This window comes from Trichosurus vulpecula, chromosome 4 (assembly GCF_011100635.1).
Source record: "Trichosurus vulpecula isolate mTriVul1 chromosome 4, mTriVul1.pri, whole genome shotgun sequence".
NCBI classification, from domain to species: domain Eukaryota; kingdom Metazoa; phylum Chordata; class Mammalia; order Diprotodontia; family Phalangeridae; genus Trichosurus; species Trichosurus vulpecula.
The window spans coordinates 440,822,513-440,846,689 of NC_050576.1; the positions used below are offsets into that span (position 1 = coordinate 440,822,513).

Below are 24,177 nucleotides of genomic sequence, written 5' to 3' on the forward strand. Positions count from 1 at the left end.
AATAAAACTGAAATCAAGAAAACTATTGAACTAATAAATAAAACTAAGAGCTGGTTTTAGGAAAAAAAAACCAATAATATTGATAAACCTTTGGTCAATTTGATTAAAAAAAAAGAAAGAAGAAAACCAAATTACCAGTATCAAAAATGAAAAGGGTGAATTCACCTCCAATGAAGAGGAAATTAAAACAATAATTAGGAATTATTTTGCCCAATTGTATGCCCGTAAATTTGATAACCTCAGGGAAATGGATGAATCCTGGAGAAAAGTAAAAAACTACTTGAAATAATAAATAACTTTAGCAAAGTTGCAGGATACAAAATAAACCCACATAAATCCTTGGCATTCCTATACATTACTAACAAAGCCCAACAGCAAGAGATAGAAAGAGAAATTCCATTTAAAGTTATTGTAGACACTATAAAATATTTAGGAATCTACCTGCCAAGACAAACCCAGGGCCTATATGAACACAAATAAAGTCAGATCTAAAATAAATGGAAAAACATCAGTTGCTTGTGGGTAGGCAGAGCTATTATAATAAAAATGACAATTTTACCTAAATTAATTTACTTATTCAGCGCCATACCAATCAAACTACCAAAAATTATTTTACAGAGCTGGAGAAAATAATAACAAAATTCATCTGGAAGAACAAAAGGTCCAGAATATCAAGGGAATTAATGAAAAGAAATGCTAGGGAAGGTGGCCTAGCCAGATATGAAATTGTATTGTAAAGCAGTAGTCATCAAAACTACTTGGTACTGGCTAAGAAACAGAGTGGTGGATCAGTGGAATAGGATAGGTACACAAGATGCAGAGGTCAACGACTATAGCAATCTACTCTTTGATAAACCCAAAGAATCCAGCTTTTGGGTTAAGAATTCACTATCTCACAAAAACTGCTGGGAAAATTGGAAAACAGTATGGCAGAAACTGGGCATAGACCAATATCTTACACCATATATCAAAATAAAGTCAAAATGGGTTCATGATTTAGGAGTAAAGGCTGATACTATAAGTAATTTGGGAGAGCAAGGAATAGTTTACCTATCAGATTTATGGGAAAGAAAAGAATTCATGACACAACAAGAGATAGAGAGCTTTACAAAATGCAAAATGGATAATTTTGATTATGTTAAATTGAAAAGTTTTTGTACAAAAAAAGCCAATGCAACAAAAATTAGGAGGGAAGCAGAAAATTGGGAAAGAATCTTTACAACCAGTGTCTCTGACAAAGGCCTCATATCTAAAATATACAGGGAACTGAGTCAAATTTATAGGAATACAAGCCATTCCCCAATTGAGAAATGGTTACAGGATATGAATAGGCAATTTTCGGAGGAAGAAATTAAAGAATTTAAATTAAAGAAATTAAAGTCATATGAAAAAATGCTCTAAATCACTATTGATTAGAGAAATTCAAATCAAAACAACTCTTAGGTACCACATCTCTCCTGCCAGACTGGCTAACATGACAAAACAGGAAAATGATAAAGGCTGGAGAGGATGTGGGAAAACTGGAATATTGTTACATTGTTGGTGGAGTTGTGAACCGGTCCAGCCATTCTGGAGAACAATTTGGAATTATGCCTAAAAGGCTATAAAAATGTGCATACCCTATCACTCAGCAATACAACTTCTAGGGCTGTATCCCAAAGAGATCATACAAGTGGGAAATGGACCCATATGTACAAAAATATTTATAGCAGCTCTTTTGTGGTGGCAAAGAATTGGAAATCAAGGGGATGCCCATCAATTGGGGAATGGCTAAACAAATTGTGGTATATGAATGCAATGGAATACTGTAAGAAATGAGGAGCAGACAGACTTCATTACAACTTGGAAAGACTTACATGAACTTATGCTGAGTGAGGGGAGTGGAACCAGGAGATCTCTATACATGATTACAGACACACAGCATCTGCAAGGACTAACTCTGACAGACTTGACTCCTCTCATCAATGCAAGGTTCAAAGAGAGCTCCAAAAGACCCATGATGGAAAAAGTTCTGCACATCCCGAGAAAGAATTATGGAGTCTGAATGCAGATGGAGGCAAACTATTGGCTCTCTTTTTTTCCTTCTTTTTTGGTTTTGTTTCTTCTTTCTCAGGATTCACTCTATTGGTTATAATTCTTCTTTACAGCTTGACTATTATGGAAATAAGTTCCATGTGAAGGTACAAGTAGAACCTACATTGGATTACATGCCGCCTTGGAGGGAGGGGGGAGGAGGGGGAAGGAGGGAAAATTTGGAACCCAAAACTTGTGCAACTAAGTGTTGTAAACTTAAAATGTGAAATACATTTATTTTAAAAAATTTAAAAACAACAACAACAAAAGATGGGGGCCAAGACAGAAAATGTGAAAAGACTATAAAAGCAGGACACAGTCCTGTCACGTCCCCAGGGAGAGCCAGCCATCATAGAGAACATTTAACAAGCATCCCTCACACGGCCACCACGACAGTGCTAAGAGGCAGCGCATCCCTACCCTACTCCCATTTTCCAGACACGAGAAAGGAGCACTGAGGCTCCAGATGAGCTAAGGGTGGAGGACACAAAGGTTGGTTTCTACAGGCTGTTTGTAAGTTCTTTAAGGGAAGGGGCAGGTCCCACGCCAGGACAGCCGGGGCCCTCAGCCCTGCCTCTCCCTTGGTGACCTCATCAGTCCAATTCACTCAATTATCAGATGATTCCTAGACCAACCCATGGAGCCCTGGCATCACCGCCTGCCTATTACACATTCCAAACAGGACATCTGATGGGCATCTCAAACAAAACTCATTCTCTTTCCCCCAGACTCCACTGCCATTTCTGAGGTTCCCTATTACTGTCCTCTTTGTCCCCCAGGTCCCCAGCCTCGTTGTCACCTCCCACAGCCAATCTGTTGCAAAGCTCTCCCCCTTCTCTACCATCTGTCTCCTCTCCACTCCCACTGTGGCTGCCATCCGAGCAGACGTCCTCATCCTCTCTCATCCATGCCAAGCCTCTCAGCTCTCCACCCGCTTCTCCCTCGACTCAGTGGCCAAAGGAACTTTCCCAAAGTGCTGCTGCTGCTGCCCTAGTCAACAGACTCCAAGAGTCCATCCTTACCTCATAGCCTCCCATGCCCTTCAAAGTCAACCCCAACCAACTTTCCCAGTCTTATTTTATGTGAGTGAATGTGTTCTTAAATACAAAGTTTTATACGTACAGAAATATGTATAAAATATTTTTATATATTTTTTAACTATAAATATAAGGCTTGTGTGAATGCATAAATAGGTGTGTACAGGTGTGTATCTACAAATGTGAATGTGTGCGTATTTAGGGTTAGGGTTAAATGTATATGCATATATAAAAACTCTCCTTCCTACACCCTCGGGCCAACACTCCACCCCTGCCCTTTCACTAGCAGGCTCTGGGGCCCTCTCCCCTCACCTCAGTCAGTCAATAAACATTTATTAGGCTACAGTGCTAAATACAAGCTGTCCTACAAATACAAACACAAAGACAATCCATGCCTTCAAGGAGTTTACAAAGGAATGGGGGAGACCACACAAAACGAAGCTGAAAAGTGAGGGAGGTGGGTGTTGGGTTGGAGGGTCTGTTTCCTTCGGAGATTGCATATAAGATTATGATTCTGTTTAACTAAGTTTGTTCAACTTCAAAGACGTTGAAGGAAGCAGGGGATTATGAATCTGTCTTTCTTAACTTTTACAGCCTAAAAGAACGTATGAGATTGCATTGTACAAAAGAGTTTATTTCTCTATCTCTGTGACTTCATTTTGTCTATAGAAAGCCTCATGGGAATCTTCATCTTTACTCGGGGTGATTTTTCTCCCCCCAGAACCTGGGCTCAAGCACCAAAAAAACCCTGCATCACCCGTAAGGTTACTTTAGCTGCCATGCCCTGGGCCACACGAACTCAAGGAGTGCCTTAGCCCAGAACTGTTTCCTACCACAACAGGAATTTCCAGATGACAGAAAAAGTGACAACCATGAGAGTCTCACAGGGCAAGTGGGATTGGCCCCTTTGGTATCTGTATCCCCAGAGCTTGGCCTAAGGTGCCCACTTAAATGCTTTTCCTTCCTTCACTCCTAGACAGGAGCTGCCTTTTCATCGCCTCCCACCCCCACACCCACCCCAGTCTCCCAAAGCACAGACACAAAAGAGAGATGGGGAACAGAACTTACCCAATGGCTGGCGATGATTTCTGCACAATAGTTCATCAAAGTGGTAGCATTCAGTTCTTCTGCAGTTTGGTAGAAACGGATACAATTCCTCACATTTACTAAGGACATCACTCCTTTCTCACACCTACCCAAAGAAGAAGCAGTATAATGATCATCGGTATTTTATCAGGTAAAAAGCTCTCTCAAATCTTGCATCTCTCTAAAACAAAGAGCCAGCATGATATGTTATGGGGATAAACGATCGGCCTTTTTGGAAGATCAATCTTTGGTAAAGCAAAGATGTCCACAGTCACCACCACTGTTGCACAGAGTGCTAGAGATGCTAGCTACAGGAATGAGTTGAGAAAAAGAAGGTGAAGGACTAAGCATAGGCAAAAAGTAGCAATTCTCTGTATCATCCACAAAACCCAGCAGAAGAGCTAGAAAGGGAAATTCCATTTAAAATAGCTATAGACTGCATAAAACTCTTGGGAATCTATAGGCCAAGAAATACACACAATTACAAAAACACTCTTTTTGTAAAAAACTGATTTCTTTAAGCACTTCCCAATTATATGTAAAAAAATTTAACAATCATTTTTTCAAAATTTTGAGTTCCAAATCCTCTCCCTCCCTCCCAACGTTCCTTTGGAAGAAATCTGATTTCAATTATACATGAGAGGTCATGCAAAACATTTCCATATTAGTCATGTTGCAAAACAAAACACAAACAAAATAAAACAATAAAGTTTTTAAAAAGTATACTTCAGAGGGCGGAGCCAAGATGGCGGCTAGTAAGCAGGAACTAGTGTGAGCTCCGTACCGAGTCCCTCCAAAAACCTATAAAAAATGGCTCTGAACCAATTCTAGAACGGCAGAACCCACAAAACAGCAGAGGGAAGCAGGGCTACAGCCCAGGACAGCCTGGATGGTCTCTGGGTGAGGTCTATCCCCACACGGAGCTGGGAGCTGGCAGCTGGGAACGGAGTGGAGCAGAGCCCAGCCTGAGCGGCGTGGACCATCCAGACCAGAAGCCGGGTGGAGGGGGCCCTAGCGCCCTGAATCAGTGAGCTGCGGCAGTTACCAGACTCCTTAACCCACAAACACCAAAGACTGCGGAGAAGGTTAGTGGGAAAAGCTGCGGGAGTAGAAAGAGTTCGTGGTTCGGCTTCCAGCCCTGGGGGCAGCGGAGGTGGGGCAGCTACAGCTGTTGTTACTTCTGGCTCCAGGCCCACCTGGTGGGAGGAATTAAGTGGCAGATCAGAGCAGGAGTGCACAGCCTGCTGAAGATCTAAGCCCAGTTCGGGTTGGGGGTTGGGGAAGGAGCAGTGCTGGTGTGGCAGAGCTGGCACCTCCCCCCCAAACGTGGAACATAGAACTCTCTAGTCTACAAGCAGTCATACCCCACTGAAAAACTCAAAGGTCAAGTTAGTTGGTTGGGAATATGGCCAGGCAGCGAAAACGCGCCCAGATTCAGTCTCAGACTTTGGATTCTTTCTTTGGTGACAAAGAAGACCAAAACACACAGCCTAAAGAAGTCAATAAAGTGCAAGAGCCTACACCAAAAGCCTCCAAGAAAAACATGAACTGGTCCCAGGCCATGGAAGAGCTCAAAAAGGATTTGGAAAAGCAAGTTACAGAAGTAGAGGAAAAATTGGGAAGAGAAATGAGAAGGATGCGAGAAAACCATGAAAAACAAGTCAATGACTTGCTAAAGGAGACCCAAAAATATACTGAAAAATACACTGAAGAAAACAACACCTTAAAAAATAGACTAACTCAAATGGCAAAAGAGCTCCAAAAAGCCAATGAGGAGAAGAATGCCTTGAAAGGCAGAATTAGCCAAATGGAAAAGGAGGTCCAAAAGACCACTGAAGAAAATACTACTTTAAAAATTAGATTGGAGCAAGTGGAAGCTAGTGATTTTATGAGAAATCAAGATATTATAAAACAGAACCAAAGGAATGAAAAAATGGAAGACAATGTGAAATATCTCATTGGAAAAACCACTGACCTGGAAAATAGATCCAGGAGAGAGAATTTAAAAATTATTGGACTACCTGAAAGCCATGATCAAAAAAAGAGCCTAGATATCATCTTTCAAGAAATTATCAAGGAGAACTGCCCTGATATTCTAGAGCCACAGGGCAAAATAGAAATTGAAAGAATCCATCGATCACCTCCTCAAATAGATTCCAAAAAGAAATCTCCCAGGAATATTGTCGCCAAATTCCAGAGCTCCCAGATCAAGGAGAAAATACTGCAAGCAGCCAGAAAGAAACAATGTGAGTATTGTGGAAACCCAATCAGAATAACCCAAGATCTGGCAGCCTCTACATTAAGAGATCGAAGGGCTTGGAATACAATATTCCGGAGGTCAATGGAGCTAGGATTAAAACCTAGAATCACCTACCCAGCAAAACTGAGTATCATGCTCCAAGGCAAAATATGGACTTTCAATAAAATAGAGGACTTTCAAGCTTTCTCAGTGAAAAGACCAGAACTGAATAGAAAATTTGACTTTCAAACACAAGAATCAAGAGAAGCATGAAAAGGTAATCAAGAAAAAGAACAAGAAAAAGAAATTGCAAGGGACTTACTAAAGGTGAACTGTTTTGTTGACATTCCTACATGGAAAGATGATGTGTATGATTCATGAGACCTCAGTATTAGGGTAGCTGAAGGGAATATGCATACATATATGTTTATATATATATATGGGTGAATGTGTATGTATGTATATATCTATGTGTGTATGTATGTGTATATATATATAGAGAGAGAGAGGGGGGGGAAAGAGGGAGGGAGGGAGAGAGGGAGAGAGCAGACACAGGGTGAGTTGAAGATGAAGGGAAGATATCTAAAAGAAATAAAATCAAATTAAGGGATGAGAGAGGAACATACTGAGAGAGGGAGATAAGGAGAGATAGAATGGGATGGATTATCTCCCATAAAGGTGGCAAGAGGAAGCAGTTCTGTGGGAGGAGAGGAGAGGGCGGATGAGGGTGGGAATGAGTGAACATTGCTCTCATCAGATTTGGCCTAAGGAGGGAATACCATACATACCCAATTGGGAATCTTACCCCACAGGAAAGAAGAGGGAAGAAGATAAAAAAAAAATGGGGGTGATGATGGAGGGGAGGGCAGGTGGGGGTGGAGGTAGTCAAAAACAAACACTTTCAAAAGGGGACAGGGTCAAGGGAGAAAATTCAATAAAGGGGGATGGGTTGGGAAGGAGCAAAATATAGTTAGTCCTTCACAACATGAGTATTGTGGAAGGGTTATACATAATGATACACATGTGGCCTATGTTGAATTGCTTGACTTCTTAGGGAGGGTGGGTGGGAAGGGAAGAGGGGAGAGAATTTGGAACTCAAAGTTTTAAAAACAGATGTTCAAAAACAAACAAAAATGGTTTTGCATGAAACAAGAAAATAAGATACACAGGCAATGGGGCGTAAAAATTTATCTTGCCCTACAAGAAAGGAAGGGAAAAGGGGATGGGTGGGGAGTGGGATGACAGAGGGGAGCGCTGACTGGGGAACAGGGCAACCAGAATATATGCCATCTTGGAGTGGGGGGGAGGGTAGAAATGGGGAGAAAATTTGTAATCCAAACTCTTGTGAAAATCAGTGCTGAAAACTAAATATGTTAAATAAATTTAAAAAATAAAAAAAAAATAAAATTAAAAAAAAAGTATACTTCATTATACATGATAGTTCTATGAGATTCCATGCCGTCTTGGGGAGGGAGGGGAGAAAATGTGGAACTCAAAATCATGTAGAACTGTGTGCGGTAAACTAAAAATAAATAAACAAATAAATAAATGAATGAATGAATGAATGAATGAATGAATAAAATAAAAAGTATACTTCAATCTGCACTCAGAGTCCATCAGCGCTTTGGAAAAAATGTTTTCTCATGGGTCCTTTGGAACCATCTTGGATCACTGTCTTAATCAGAGCAGCTAAGTCTTTCAGTTACTGTTAGGACACTACTGTTGCTGTGTGCATGTTCTCCCGGTTCTGCTCACTTCACCCAACAATTCCTGTAAATCTTCCCAGGTTTTTCTGAAATTCGCCTGCTCCTCATTCCCTATCTAAAAATAGTATTCCATCACAATCCTATACCACAACTTATTCAGCCATTCCCCAACTGATGGGCACCCCATTCAATTTTCAATTCTTTGCCACCACTAAAAGAGTTGCTATATTTTTGTTTTGGAGAGGGGGAGGCAGGGCAATTGGGGTTAAGGTCACATAGCCAGTAAGTATGTCAAGTGTCTGAGGCCGGATTTGAACTCAGGTCCTCCTGACTCCAGGGTTGTGCCACCTGGCTGTACAAACAGGTCCTTTTCCCTAGCAGTGGTATTGCTCAGTCAAAGGGTTTATACAGTTTTATAGCCCTTTGGGTGTAGTTCCAAATTGTTCTTTAGAATGGTTGTCTACACCACAACTCTACCAGCAGTAGATCAGTGTCCAAACTTTCCCACATGCCCTCTGTCACGTTAGCCAATCTGATAGGTCTGAGGAAGTATCTCAGAATTGTGTTAATTTGCATTTCTCCAGTCAGTGGTGATTGAGAACTGCCTGTTCATACTCTTTGACGATTTATCAACTGCAGAACGGCTCTTATTCTTATAAATCTGGCTCAGTTTCCTATGTAGTTGAGAAATGAGGCGCTTATTGAAGAAATCTGCTGCAAAACTTTTTTCCTACTGCATGTATTTCTTATCATTTTGGCTGTATTAATTTTATTTGTGCAAAAGCCTTTTAGTTTCATATAATCAAAATTATCTATTTTATTTCCTATCATCCCCTCCATCTCTTGTTTGGTCACAAACTCTTCCCTTACCCAGAGATCTGAGAGGTAGAGTTTTCCATGCTCTCCTAATTTGTTTATGTTTGGTTCTGTGAAATCTGAATTCAGTCAAAGGGCTGCACTTGAGGACCTAGAGGGCCACATGCAGCCTTGAGGCTTGAATAATCATCTATGTCTAAATCCTGTACCCATTTTAACCTTATCTTGGTATATAGTGTGAGGTATTGCTCTAGGTCTAGTTTCTGTCAAATGTTGACTTCTTATCCCAAAAGCTCAGATCTTTGGGTTTCCCAGACACTGAGTTCCTGCTGTGCACTCAGTACCTAATCTATTCCACTACCATTCCATTTCTTGGCCAGTACCAGACTGTTTTGATTATTGCTTTGTAATAACAGTCTGAGATCCAGAACTTTTAGTCTGCCTTCCACAACATTTTTTTTCATTGGTTCCCTTGATATTCTTGAACTTTTGCTCTTCCAAATAAGTTTTGCTACATTTTTTCTAACTCTATAAAATAATTCTTTGGAAGTTTGGTTGGTATAACACTGAAAAAGTAAATTAACTTAGGCAGAATTGTCATTTTTAGTATATTGACTTGGCCTACCCATCAGTAAATGATATTTCTCCAATTGTTTAGATCTGTCTTTACTTGTGCGAAAGGTGATCTGTAATTGTGTTTATATAATCCCTGGGTTTCTCTGGCAGGCAATGTTTTATATTGTCTGCAGTTATTTTGAATGGAATTTCTCTTTCTATCTCTTCCTGCTAAGTTTTGTTGGTAGCTTATAGAAATGTTAATGATTTATGTAGGTTTTATACTCTGCAACTTTGCTAAAGTCGTCAGTTATTTCAACTAGTTTTTTAGTTGCTTCTCTAGGTTCTCAAGTATACCATCACACCATCCACAAAGAGTAAGAGTTTTTTCTTCTTCTTGCCTATTCTCATCCCTTAAATTTCTTTTTTCTTGCCTTTTTGTTATAGCTAGCATTTCTAGTATGATAGTGAATAACAGTGGTGATAATGGACATCCTTGCCTCACTTCTGATCTTATCTGGAAGGCTTCTGGTTTATCCCCATTATAGATAATGCTTGCTCTTCATTTTAGATATATACTATTTGTCCTATTAAGGAAAGATCCACTTGTTCCCATGCTTTCTATTGTTTTTCATAAGAATGAGTGTGGTATTTTGTCAAAAGCTTTTTCTGCATCTGTTGATAGAATCATATGATTTCTGCCAGTCAGGTTATTGATACAGTCAATTAAGCTGACATATTCCTAATAATGAACCAGCCGTGCATTCCTGGCATAAATACCATCCGGTCATAGTGTATGATCTTTGTCATATGTTGCTGTAATCTCTCCTTGTTAGAATTTTGTTTCAATTTTTTACATATATATTAAGGAAATCGGTCTACAGTTTTCTCTGCTTTTGTTTTCCCTGGTTTAGACACCAAAATTATATTTGTGTCATAAAATGAATTTAGTAGGACTCCTTTTTTTAATCTGTTTTTTCAAATAGTCTATATAGTACTAGGATTAACTACTCCTTAAATGTTTGGTAGAATTCACATGTGAATCTATCTGGTACTGGGGATTTTTTCCGTAGGGAGCTCATTAATGGCAAGTTCAATTTCTTTTTCTAAGATTGGGTTAAGTATTCTATTTCCTCTTCTGCTATTCTGGCAGTTTATAACTTTGTAAATATTTATCCATTTTACTTAGATTGTCATACTGGTATATATAAGTGGACAAAATAAATCCTATTAATTTCATCTTCATTGATGGTGCATTCACCCTTTTCGTTTTTGATACTAGTAATTTAATTTTCTTATTTTTTTCCCACAAACCAGTTCCTGGTTTTATTTATTAGCTCAAGGGTTTTTTTTTTTAACTTTCAATTTTACTAATCTTTCCTTTGATTTTTAGGGTTTTTCATTTTGGTGTTTAATTGGGAATTTTTAATTTGTTCTTTTCCTAGTTTCTGCCATACCCAATTCACTGACCTGTTCTTTCTTTTATTGTTGTACACAGTTAGAGACACAGATTTATCCCTAACTACTGCCTTGGCCACCTTCCGCAAATTCTGGAATGTTGTCTCATCACTGTCATTCTCTTTAATGAAATTATTGACTGTTTCTATGATTTGTTCTTTGACTCGCTCATTCTTTGAGACTAGATTATTTAGTTTCCAATTACCTTTTAATCTATGCTTCCTTTATTAAATGTAATTCTTATTGCACTATAGTCTGAAAAGGACGTGTTTAATATTTCTGTTTTTCTGCATTTGGTTGTGAGGCTTTTATGCCCTAATACATGGTCAATTTTTGTGAAGGTACAAAATACAGCTGAGAAAAAGGTATATTCCTTTCTCTTCCCATTCAATTTTCTCCAGATCTCTAAGCCTCCATTCTTCTCCGTGACTTCTTTCTTATTTATTTTATGGCTAGATTTATCTAGCACTGAAAGGGAAAAGTTGAGGTCCTCCACTAGTATGCTTTTACTTTCTGTTTCCTCCTGTAACTCATTTAACTCTTCCTTTAAAAATTTGGATGCGACCCACAAAAATCATCTGCATTTCTACATGTTACTAACAAAGCCGAACAGCAAGAGATAGAGAGAAATTTCACATAAAAGTTACTATAGATATTATAAAATATTTGGAAGTCTACCTCCCAAAACAAATGCAGGAACTATATGAACACGATCACAAAACACTTTTCACACAAATTACGTCAGATCTAAATAACTAGAAAAACATCGGCTGCTCATGGGTAGGCAGAGCTATTATAATAAAAATGACAATTCTACCTAAATTAATTTACTTATTCAGTGCCATACCAATCAAACTACCAAAAAATTATTTTGTAGAGCTAGAAAAAATAATAACAAAACTCATCTGGAAGAACAAAAGGTCCAGAATATCAAGGGAATTAATGAAAAGAAATGCTAGGGAAGGTGGCCTGGCCGTACCAGATCTTAAACTGTATTATAAAGCAGCAGTCATCTAAACTACTTGGTACTGGCTAAGAAATAGAGGGGTAGATCAGTGGAATACGTTAGGTACACAAGTCAATGATTAAAGCAATTTACTGTTTGATAAACCCAAAGATCTCAGCTTCTGGGATAAAGGTTCACTATTTGACAAAAACTGCTGGGAAAATTGGAAAATAGTATAGCAGAAACTGGGCATAGACCAACGTCTGACACTGTCTGTATGCCAAGATACAGTCCAAATGGCTACAAAATTTAGATATAAAGGGTGATACTATAAACAAATTAAGGGAGCAAAGAATAGTTTATCTGTCAGATTTATGGAGAATGGAAGAATTTACGACCAAACAAGAGATAGACAACATTATGAAACGCGAAATGGATAATTTTGATTACATTAAATTGAAAAGTTTTTGCACAAACGAAGCCAATGCAACCAAGATTACGAGGAAAGCAGAAAATTGGAAAAGAATCTTTACAAGTAGTGTCTCTGATAAAGGCCTCATTTCTAAAATATATAGAGAACTGAGTCAAATTTACAAGAATACAAGTTATTCCCCAATTGAGAAATGGTCAAAGGATATGAACAGGCAGTTTTCAGAGGAAGAAGTTAAAGATAGCTATAGGCATATGAAAAAATGCTCTAAATCATTGCTGATTAGAGAGATACAAATCAAAACAACTCTGAGGTACCACATCACACCTATCACATTAGCTAACATGACAAAATAGGAAAATGATAAATGTTGGAGATGTGGGAAAGTTGGAACGTTAATTCATTGTTGGTGGAGCTGTGAGCTGATCTAACTATTCTGGAGAGCTATTTGGAACTTTGCTCAAAGGGCTATAAAAATGTGCATACCCTTTGACCCAGCAATACCACTTCTAGGGCTGTATCCTAAAGAGATCATACAAGTGGGAAAAGGACCCATATGTACAAAAATATTTATAGCAGCTCTTTTTGTGGTGCAAAGAATTGGAACTCAAAGGGATGCCCATCAATTGGGGAATGACTAAACAAGTTGTGGTATATGAATGTAATGGAATAGTACTGTGCTATAAGAAATGAGGAGCAGACGGACTTCATAATAACCTGGAAAGACTTACATGATCTGATGCTGAGTGAGGGGAGCAGAAACAGGAGAACGTTATACACGATTACAGATACACGGTCTCTGTGATGACTAAGTCTGATAGACTTAGCTCTTCCTATCAATACAAGGTTCTAAGACAGCTCCAATAGACTCATGATAGAAAAAGTGATTCATATCCAGAGAAAGAATTGTGGTGTATGAATGCAGACTGAGGCAAACAATTTGCTCTTTTTTTTTCTTCTTTCTTGGTTTTGTTTCTTCTTTCTCATGGTTCATTCCACTGGTTATAATTCTTCTTTATAATTTGACTATTGTGTAAATGTTTCAACAATCCGGCTAGCAGCTGCTGTGGGGGTGAAAGACCAACACAAGCCCAACAACAAGAACAGTGCCAGCACAGGTTCTTTCAATCTGCTTTACTAAGGAAAGTAACATTAGGGAGTTAACAATCTTATTTCAATCCAGCATACAAATATCATTCACTTAGTCCAGGGGGAAAAGCCAGCATCCCGAACTTCAGAGCAAGTACAAACAAATTACAAGCATACATTTATAAACAGACCAAATACAATTCATAGTTACCAAGAAGGCATCAACATCTGGGTTCACAAGCTGAAGGGCTCTTAAGCATAGCTGCCCAGAGTCTCCATATCAACACTCCTCCAAGAATGAGAGCCCCAAGCAAATAAATCTATTCTCTCTTTTTATACCCTCTTTAGCCATCATGAAACGTCATCTGAGCGACCAGAACTTAGGCTCCTACTATTGGCTCTGGTCTTAGCAACTCCCCTTAGGGCCCTGGGGGCTTCACGTCTACACTGGCTTAGCACCTAGTAGTTAGGGGTTTGGGCCTGGGGTTTAGCACCTAGTTAGACTCAATCAAAGACATTTAATTAGTTTATCATTCTAAAACAATAAGGAAGTCCCACCTTAGTTACCAATGCAGCAAATAAGTTTAATATGAACGTATACGTAGAACCTCCATCGGATTACATGCTGTCCTGGGGGTGAGGGGGAGAAAATACGGAATTCAAAAACTTGTGGAATTGAGTGTTGTAAACTAAAAATAAAAAATTAAATTAAATTAAAAAATATTTACAACAGCTCTCTCCATGGTGGCCAAGAACTGGAAATTGAGGGGATGTCCATCAACTGGGGAATGGCTGAGCAAGTTGTGGTACATAAACATAATGGAAGACTATTGTGCCGTAAGAAATGATGAACAGGCGGACTTCAGAAAAATCTGGAGAGACTCATATGAACCGATGGTGAGTGAAGTGAGCAGAACCAGAACACTGTACATAGTAACAGCCACAGTATGCAATAACCGATTTTGATAGACTTGGCCCTTCTCAGCAATGCAAAGACCTAAAACAATTCCAAAGGACTCGATGGAAAATGCCATCCACATCCAGAGAAAGAATTATGGCGTCTGAATGCAGAGTGAAGCAGACATCTTTTTGTTTGTTTGTTTTGTTTTGTTTTTCTTCTTTCTTATGGTTTCTCCTATTCATTATAACTCTTCTATACAACATGACTAATGTAAAAATATGTTTAATAGGAATGTATATGTAGAGCCTATATCAGACTGCAGGCCATCCTGGGGAGGGAACAAGGAAGGAAGGGCAGAAAATTTAAAACTTATCGAAGGGAAAGTTGAAAATTAAAAATAATAATCTGGATGCTATGCCATCTGGTGCATGTATGTTGGACACTGGTATTCATTCATTGTCTACTGGTATTCATTCATTGTCTATCGTTCCTCTTAGCTCACCTCTTTTTAATTAGGTCTATTTTTGCTTTTGCAAAAGTTATCTGAGGTTGTGATTGCTACCCCTGCCTTTTCTACTGCAGCTGATGCATGTTAGATTCTGCTCCAGTCCTTTCTTTTAATTCTGTGTATGTCTTTCTGTTTTAAGTATGTCTCTTATACACAACATATTGTTGGATTCTGGTTTCTTATCCATTCTGCTATCTGCTTCTGCTTTATCAGTGAGTTTCTCTCTTTCATGTTCACAGTTACAATTAATAACTGTGCATTTTCCTCCATCCTATTTTCTTCTCTTTAGCCTTTTTATCTTGTCCCTCCACTAAAGTTTGTTTTGCTTGGGATCACTGCCTTCTTTTATCTGTCCTCCCTTTTATCATATACTGCTCCCCCCACCCCCATCTTTCTCTAATCACCTTCCCCTCCTACTTCCCGGTTGGGTAAGATAAATTTCTATTACCAAATGAGTTTGTATTTTCAAGCACTGCCCACCCTGTCACCACCTCTTCCTTGCATGTCTATTTTATTTAAGAGAATTTCCCCCATTTTTTCTCTCCCTTCCTCCTTCTCCTGGGCATCCCTCTTTCTCACCTATCCATTTTTGCCCATCATCCCAAAATAACTGATTCACTCCCACATCCTCTTTCTACAAAGAATCCTTCAACCTGTTCTAATAACGATAAAATTATTAGAAGATACATATATTATCTTCCCATGTGGAAAGGTAAACAGTCTTACCTTACTGAGTCCCTTATGATTTCTCTTTCATATTTATCTTTTAATGTTTCTCAAGTCCTTTATTTGAAAGTCAAATTTTCTATTCAGCTCTGGTCTTTTCATCAGGAAGTCTTGAAAGTTCTCTTTTTCGTTATATATCCATTTTTTTCCCTTGAAGGATTTTTCTTAGTTTTGCTGCATAAGTATTCTTAGATGTAATCCCAACTCTTTTGCCTTCTGGAATATCCTATTCTAAGCCTTCTGCTCCTTTAATATAGTAGCTGCTAGATCTTATGTGATCTTTACTGTGGCTCCATTGTATTCGAATGATTGCTTTCTGCCTGCTCTGTTAGCTGGGAGCTCTGGAATTTGGCTATAACATTCCTGGGAGTTTTCATTTTGAGATCTCTTTCAAGCGGTAATTGGTGGATTCTTTCAATTTCTATCTTACCTTCTGGTTCTAAGATATCAGAGCAATTTTCTTTGATAAATTTCTTAAAATATGATGTCTAGGTTTTTTCTTTGATCATGGCTTTTAGGCAGTCCAGTAATTGCTAAATTCTTTCTCCTTGATCTGTTTTCCAGTTCAGTTGTTTTTCCAATAAGATAGTTCACATTTTCTTCTATTTTTTCATTCTTTTGACTGTTTTATTGTTTCTTAATGTCTCACGCCATCATTAGCTTCCACTTGCCCAATTCTAATTTTTAAGAACTATTTTTTTGAGTAAGCTTTTGTACCTCTTTTTCCATTTGGTCAATTCTGCTTTTTAAAGAGTTATTTCTTTTAGCACTTTTTGGGCTTGTACCATACTGTTAACTGTCTTTTCCTTATTTCTTTCCCCAATTTTTCCTCTATCACTCCTAATTTCTTTTTGAAAATAATGCTTAAATCTCATCTAAGAATTCTTATTGAGCCTACGTAGAATTCACTTTTTTTTTAGGCTTTGCTTACATCTATTTTGTTATCCTTGTTTTCTGAGTTTGTGTCTTGGTCTTCCCTGTCACCACAATTGCTTTTTATGGTCAAGGTTTTTTGTTGTTTGCTCATTTTCTAGCCCATTTCTTGATTTTAACTTTATACTAAAGGTGGGTTCCCAAGAGGATTCTTCTGGAAAGATGGCAGAGTAGGTCAGACTATTTCAAGTTCTCAAGATTTTCCTCCACAGATAAAATAGCACCTCAGAGCAAACATAGAACTTTGAAAATAAATAAGAGTGGGCCAGAACAGGGGTCCTCCTGGGACAATTGGAGAAAATCTGAAGAAAAACTACAAGAGGAGGTTTCTGTCCCTGTAAAGAGTAAACGCTTCCAGTCTAGCGACCACTTAAACAACAAGCAGCAAGCCTCAGCCCCAGCCATGGGAACTTTTAACCCCAGGATAGTGAGGGGAGTTGGGCATCTAAGCTGGGGAAGATTCTAGGGAACCTCTGCTGACAAAGAAGGCCAGACCCCGATGTGCTGCACAGACATGGTGGGGGGAGAAGGAACTAGCACAGACCCAGTGAGTACAGAAGCAGTGGAGCCGGATGCCACTGGCTGTGGACACTTATGGGAGGCTGGAGGTCTTGGTTTGAGTTCAAGGTCAGAGGGAAGAACTGAAGAGGATCTGAGGCCAGAGGCACCATCCCTCATACCCCAGAACTAATTATAAAAACTAAACTATTACCCTAAAAAAATGCAAAGGCAAAGGAGAAAGAATCTAATCATAGAGCACTACTGTGAAATAGAGACAACTGGAGCTCACCTTCAGAGGAGGATACTGAAGCAAAGAAATCCTCTTCTACCCCAAATGGTCATCTGCCCAAAAAGAATTCATTGAAGAACTTAAAAAAGACTTTAAAAATCAAATGAGAGAGACTGAAGAGAAACTAAAAAGAAAAATGAGAATAATCCAAGAAAAACAAGAAGATTATGAAAAGAAAGTCAACCAATTAGAAAAGGAGATTTAGAATCTTTTTTATTAATAATTTTTTTAAAATTTTTAGTTTATGACACTTGGTTCTACATAATTTTGAGTTCCAGATTTTCCTCCCTCCCTCTCCCCCTGCCCTCCCCAAGACAGCATGGAACCCGATACGTCCTCCATGTATAACTTCGCATTGAACTAATCTACACACTAGTTAGGTTATGGAGAAGAACCATGACCAATGGAATGAATCATGAGAAAGAAGAAACAGACCCAAAAACAAAAACAAAAGAGAGAAAAAAAAGGGGGAGATTTAGAATCTTAAGGAAGAAAATGACACCCTGAAAATCAGAATTGGGGGAGGGGACGCTAGCAAAGTTATAAGAGATCAAGAAATAAAAAAGCAAAATACAAAGAATGAAAAAATAGAAGAGAATGTGAAATATAAGAAAAACAACTGATCTGGAGAGCAGATCAAGCAGAGAAAATGTAAGATTAATCGGACTACCTGAAAGTTATGATCAAAAAAAAGAATCTTAATACAAAAATACAAGAAAGAATTAAAGAAAATTGTCCTGAAGTATTAGAAGAGGGGAAAGTAGAAATAGAAAAAATCCACCTATCACCCCCTGAAAGAGATCCTAGGAGGAAAACTCACAGGAATATTATATAACTATAATTCCAAAACCCCTAGCTCAAGGACAAAATATTACAAGCAGCAAGAAAAAAAACAATTCAATACGGCAGTACCACAACGAGAATCACACAAGACCTAGCAGTGGTGACACTAAAAGATAGCAGATCTTGGAATGCTATATATTGCAGAGTAAAAGAACTGGGCTTTGGGCTAAAAATATCATAACTCAGCAAGGCTAAGCATAATTCTGAATGAAAAAAACCTGACATTTAATGAATTGTCAGACTTTGAAGACTTTGTTAAAAAACAAACAAACAAACCTGAACTTAATAGACGATTTGACAGAACAAGAGCCAAGAGAAACATAAGGTACATACCACTGACCAGTTATAATGGGCTCGATAAGAACAGACGGTTCACCTTTTATGTAAAATGTAAAACCGATGTCTAAGATTGTTGTTAGTAATTAGGCAGCTTACAAGAAAGATTCGGGAGACCTGAGTATAATATGACTTCAAGAGCAGCTAAAAGAGCAATTATCTTGTATAAATGAGGTGTGAGAAGAAGAATCAACACAGAGGAATTAGATGGTGGGGGGAGCTGTTACTTCTGGAAACCTACTTTCATCAAGAATGGGTTCAAGAGGGAAAAATACACACACATCTAGAAGAGTATAAAAGTCTTCTGAATTCAGAAAAATAAAACTCTAAGGGGATGGGGGGAGAGGATAAAGGAGGGATCTTTAGAGGGGAGGGTGTGGGAATAGGTTAAAGGGAGGGTATAAAAGGGTGTTTTGATTTATGGGAAGGGGAGGATAAGGGAGGGATGGCTGGAAGTGGGGTAGGTTAAGTAACAGGAAGGCAAGATAGTGGGCAGAAGTAAAGTAGAGGAGTTAGGAGAGATAGCAAACAAGATACACACAAACCAAAACAAAGATTAGGAGCAGAATCTTTTAGGGAAAGTATGTATGTGTATCTGTATACATCTAGGTATAATCTACAGATAAACATCTCTCTGCTTCATTGTAGTGGGGGTACTGCGGAGAACAAAAGAAAACCTACAAGGAAGCACAGAAAAGATGGACAACTTGGCAGCATTTTATATAGAGGTTTTTTTGAAATGGAAAGCTACTGCTATATATTCTGAATCCTCTCCTATGTTCTGCTGTGCATGTGACCTGCTTTTTTCCCTTTTCTTATTTTATATTTAAGTTTATAACATGCTTCTTTTTCTTTTTTTATTATGTATTTAAGTTTAAGTATTTGTCGCAAATTTAAAAAATATAAAAAAAGAAAAAAAAAAGGTTGGGTGCTCTTCCTCGGTGGGGGGAAGGGTGGCGGCGGGAACTGACCCAAGCTTCTGGCTTTTTTGCCATGCTGTTTCCAGAGCTAGTTCTGGAGACTGGCAAGTTTTCAGTGTTTCCAAGGTGATGTGAACCAGGAGGAGGTGTGATCACTGCTCTCCTGGTCTGTGCTCTGGTCCTTATCTAGGAAGGGCTTACAATCCCTTATTTCCAGGAAGGGTTTATAACCCCTCATAATCGATACCTCAGGCTCCTCAGGGCCCCTCTGCCCTTGGGATGGAAACAACACTGTGCCTCAGAGTCCCCAGTCCCCTGAAATGATACTGCCCCCAGTCTCGACTGAAAGTGCTCCTCTCTGCCCTGACACGGGCATGAGCAGTGGAGCTGCCAAACCGCACCTGGGCCTACAACCAGTCCCAGCATGGGGTACCCTGTGATCTCTCTGACCAGGGGCCAGGTCCCTTCACTGTCTCTGGCTTGAGAGCTCCTGAAGCTGCTGCTGCTTCTGTCTCCACCACCTACTCCCACCACCGGTGCCTCCTCCACGTGGGCTCTGGGCCGGCCTCCTTTCCAGTATCACGAGTCTCTCTTTCCTACTTCCTATGCCATCTCATCCTGGAAAAACGTCTCCCTCTGAGCTGCTGTTGGCTCTGACACTCCAGAATTTGACTGGAGGATTTATTTTAAAGTTGCTTGGAAGAGAATGTTAGGAGAGCTCAGCTTTCTGAGCTTTGCCATTTCGGCTCCGCCTACAAAAACACTCCTTAACAGAACTAAAGATGGACCTAAATGACTGGTGAATAGGAAGGGACAATTCAATATAATAAAAAGACAATGCCACCTAAATAAATTTACCTAAGGTCAATACTGAAATTATATGCCAGAAACTTATTTTAGAGAACTAGAAAACATAACGGGGCAGCCAGGTGAAGCAGTGCTGGGCCCAGAGTCAGGAAGACCTGAGTACAAATCCAACCTCAGACACTTACTGTGTGACCCCGGGCAGGTCGCTTCACCCTGTCTGCCTCAGTTTCCTCATCTGTAAAATGAGCTGGAGAAGGAAATGGCAAACCCCTCCAGTACCTCTGCCAAGAAAACCCCAAATGGGGTCACGAAATGTAGGACAAGGCTAAAAAAATGGCCAAACAAGAGAAAACAGAACAGCCGTACGAAGCGACGCCCCAAGTCACTACTGCGATTCTGTGTGGGTCCACCTCGCACCCAACCAACTGGCAGACTGCCAGAGAGGAGCTTGACCAGGAAAACGGTGCTTCCCGGACCGTCAGTGGACCTGTGAATTGGCCACGTCCTTCTCGAAAGCAATTTGAAGCTGTGCCCATAAAAAGGACTTCCCAGCATGTAACCTTCTACCCCTAGAGACCAAGGAGGGAGGAAAAGGACAACCCTGTACAAACATACTGATGGCAGCTCTTGTGGTGGCAAACCGGAACAGCCAGACAAAGAACGGCATGGAATCGATGGAATATCTCTAAAAACCGGTAGGAACCAATGCAAAAGGAAGTGAGGAGAACCAGGAGAACAATTTACAATGGACAGCTGGGGGCACCACAGTGCAAAGAGCCAGGAAGACCTGAGTTCAAATCCAGCCTCAGACACTACCTCCAGGCACGCCACCTCTGACTGCCTCAGCTTCTCCAACTGTAACATGGGGATCTATCTCCCAGGATTGCTGTGAGGAACATAACTCAGTGATATCTGTAAAGTGCTCAGCCAGTATCTGGCATAAAACAGGTGCTTAATAAATGCTTGTTCTCTATAACAACATACCAGGGTAAAAAGGACTCTGCAAGGCTTACGGATTCTGGCCAGACCAACAATCAATCATCGTTACGGAGGACCAGCAATGAAGAACGATCCCCACCTGCTAACCAAGAAGCTCGAGTGAAAACATACAATCAGGCATGCAGGTGACCAAGGTCAATCCCCGCAGTTTTGAGGGGGAGGAGAATGGAGGTAGGAGTAAGGAAAAATAAATGATTTGCAATTTTTAAAAAATAATGCAAAAAAATTAAGCCAAATAATGATCTACACACCAAAACAGGAGTGAAAAACTCCACCCACCAAGTCCAAAGCCTCATTGGGTCCTCAAATGTCAAAAGATCAGGGTCACTCTCTCCTTACATAAACAAGTTACTCTGATTTTATTAGAGTGCCAAACGACTCCACTTCTGTCCAAATTCCATCCAAATCAAGGCTACAGACAATCGTGGAGCTGGAGAGCTCTTCTCTGACATCCTGTACGAATGGCATCCCACACCTGCAGTGAGGGAGGGCCAGGCCCAAACCCTGCCCACGCCCCAGCCCCACCTGCAGCCCACGTCACACTGGGATAGTTCTCCAGGTCAGAAAGGTTTGCTGGTTCAGACTCCGAGTCCCAGAAACACCTCTGACTTGGCAAGTCCTTCCCACGTCTTCCCCTCTTCTCTGCTTCTCTATTTCCGTTCAGTGAATCCTTCCAGTGTCCCAGGTCCTGCATCTCGGAGTCCCGCCTCAGCCGATACTCATCCAGGTGCCAAGCCTCAGCGACTTCCTAACAGGTACCCTTGCCGCCAGTCTAGCCAAGTCCCAGGAGGGCTACAGAAAGGCAGATGTGGACCAGGTCACTCCTCTACTCCACTGCCCTCAGTGACTCCCTACTGCTTCTAGGATAAACGAGTGACTTTTCAAGTCCTCTCCCTTTTACATGCAGCTCAGGCCCCACCTTCTTCCACCAGGGAATGTCTGCCCTCAGAGACTTGACTGATTCATGTTACATCAGTGGTGTGTGCCATCATTTGAACCTAGTCCAGCATGGCTCAGAGACCAAATGTGTTGAATGCTTAACTCGGGACCTTGGTGGTGGCTGAGCAGAAAGCCAGTCCAATCTGGAGAGGGATGCAAGGAAGGGAAGGGGTTTTCCCCTCCGGCTAATCGGAAGCTGCCTCCGTGCTGGCCAATCGGCAGCTTTCATTTCTTCACTCCTTTGTTTGCATCCTATAGACTGTGTAACTTGCAGAGACATGGGGCCCCCCTTCTCAGCTCTCCCCTCTGCTGGACAACTTAATAAACTTTCTTCTAAATGATTTTGTTCTCAGCTGACGAGAAGAAAGAAAAATTGTAACAATACAGAAGAGAGCAGATGGAAGCACCGGAGAGGATGAAGACGGGCAGAGTTATCATTTCTCAGGAAGAATGAATTAAAGAGGAGATGTTCACTATCTCACATAAAATATCTTGTTCTTTGTATACTGAAATGTTTGCATGTTGTGTGTTCATATCAAGTTCGTAAGAAAAAGAATTTTTTTAAAAGTGGTAATGGCTCTAGAATGCTTAAAAGTTCATGGCCTGCAGGCCCTCGGGCAGGCGCCCCGTCTCTGGGCCTCTGGAGCCCTCCTGCAGCCGTTCTGGGGACTCTGGGACTCACCTTTCCCGCAGGAGCTGCAGCTGGAAGCGGTTCGCCAGCCTCATAAGTTCGGTCAAGAAGACATCATCTTCCTTGAACTCCAAGTCATCAGTGTAGACCCAGCGAAGCAAGGCCATCGTCACCTCAGGGTTGGCATCTGGGTAAGAAAAAGGAGCTCATGAAACCAAGCAGGTGGAAAGTCCTTGAGAGGAACCCACTGACAGCGGGGGTGGGAGCCACGCCTTGGCCCTGCAAGAAGGCACGGGTTCTAATCTGGCCTCGGACACTTGGATGCAGTGAGCCTCTGGGCAAGCGGTGGCACACATTCCCCGCTCACGGAATGCCTGCTGAACACTCAGCTCTCCCAGACAGAGGGGCACTGCCCACCTCTCAGGCTTGTTGGGAGGCTCAGATGAGCCTTGTATACTGGAGATGCTTAATGAGTGCTTATTCCCCTCTCGCTTTCCCCCATTTTACATATGAAGAAATGGAGGTAGTGCCAGGTAAAGCTACTTGTCCAGGGTTACACAGTCAGTAAGCGTCTGAGGCAGGACTCAAACTCCAGCTTTCCTGACTCCAAGTTGGGCCCCTGGCAGCCAAAGAAGTCAGCACCATTCTTTCCATACATCCCCGCAGTCTCAAGAGAAACAAATCCCTTTTTCTCGGACAGATTCCACCCCACTTTGGGGAGATGTCGGTGCGAGAGGTGCCAAGGGGCTAGGGGCCAGCCTAGCCTCAAGCCCTCCCAGTGAGGCCACTGGCCAAGGTACAAGCTAGGAAGAGGCGAGATGCGTGCCCAGCCATGGGCATCTCTGTCACCACGCCCCTCCCCAGGCTCCCTCAGGCTCGTCCCCCTCTTCTCCCCGGTCATCTCGCCAGCTATGAGGGACGACTGAAACCGTACAAAACAGAATTTGTGAAACCCAAGGAGCCGCGCTTACGGCTAACGCGGGAGATGAACTGACTGCAGCTAAAAGCCATGGGGGATGTGGCCCAGAGGTTGAGAGCAGACACTCTGTTCTAAGAAGGCCTTTTTCCTATATATCAAAAACTGCCAAGTCCGCTGTGGCTCACCAAGGATGAGGCCCACAGACCTGGACGCTGGCTTAGGTGATGAGACTTTTCTTGTGGATATCCTGGGTGGAATCTTCAACGCACATCATTTGTCAACTCTCTTAGCAACTGATAAAATTCCTTTCTCATGCTATGGAGAAAACTCGATGTCCAGGGTGAGACTAAAGGCATTTGTGGCTTGGCATTTCTTTACTAAATAAATTATAAAGATAAAAAGGGGGGGGGGGGCTGAAATGTGGAAATGAGAAATGTAAACAAAAGGCGGAGACCCACGTGGGGGTGAGGTTTCCTGGGGGGGGAGGGGG

At 40.9% G+C, this 24,177-nt stretch overlaps 1 protein-coding gene across 1 annotated transcript in view; it reads right to left on the bottom strand.

Moving 5' to 3' along the window:
• ANKFY1 (ankyrin repeat and FYVE domain containing 1) overlaps nt 1-24,177 on the bottom strand; it is an 84,464-nt gene that overhangs the window by 42,405 nt on the left and 17,882 nt on the right. Inside the window, exons 4-5 of the mRNA XM_036754925.1 lie at nt 22,820-22,955; nt 4,179-4,302 (exon numbers count right to left, since the gene is read on the bottom strand). Of these exons, the coding sequence (XP_036610820.1) occupies nt 4,179-4,302; nt 22,820-22,955 (260 nt within the window). The remainder of the gene's footprint in view (nt 1-4,178; nt 4,303-22,819; nt 22,956-24,177) is intronic.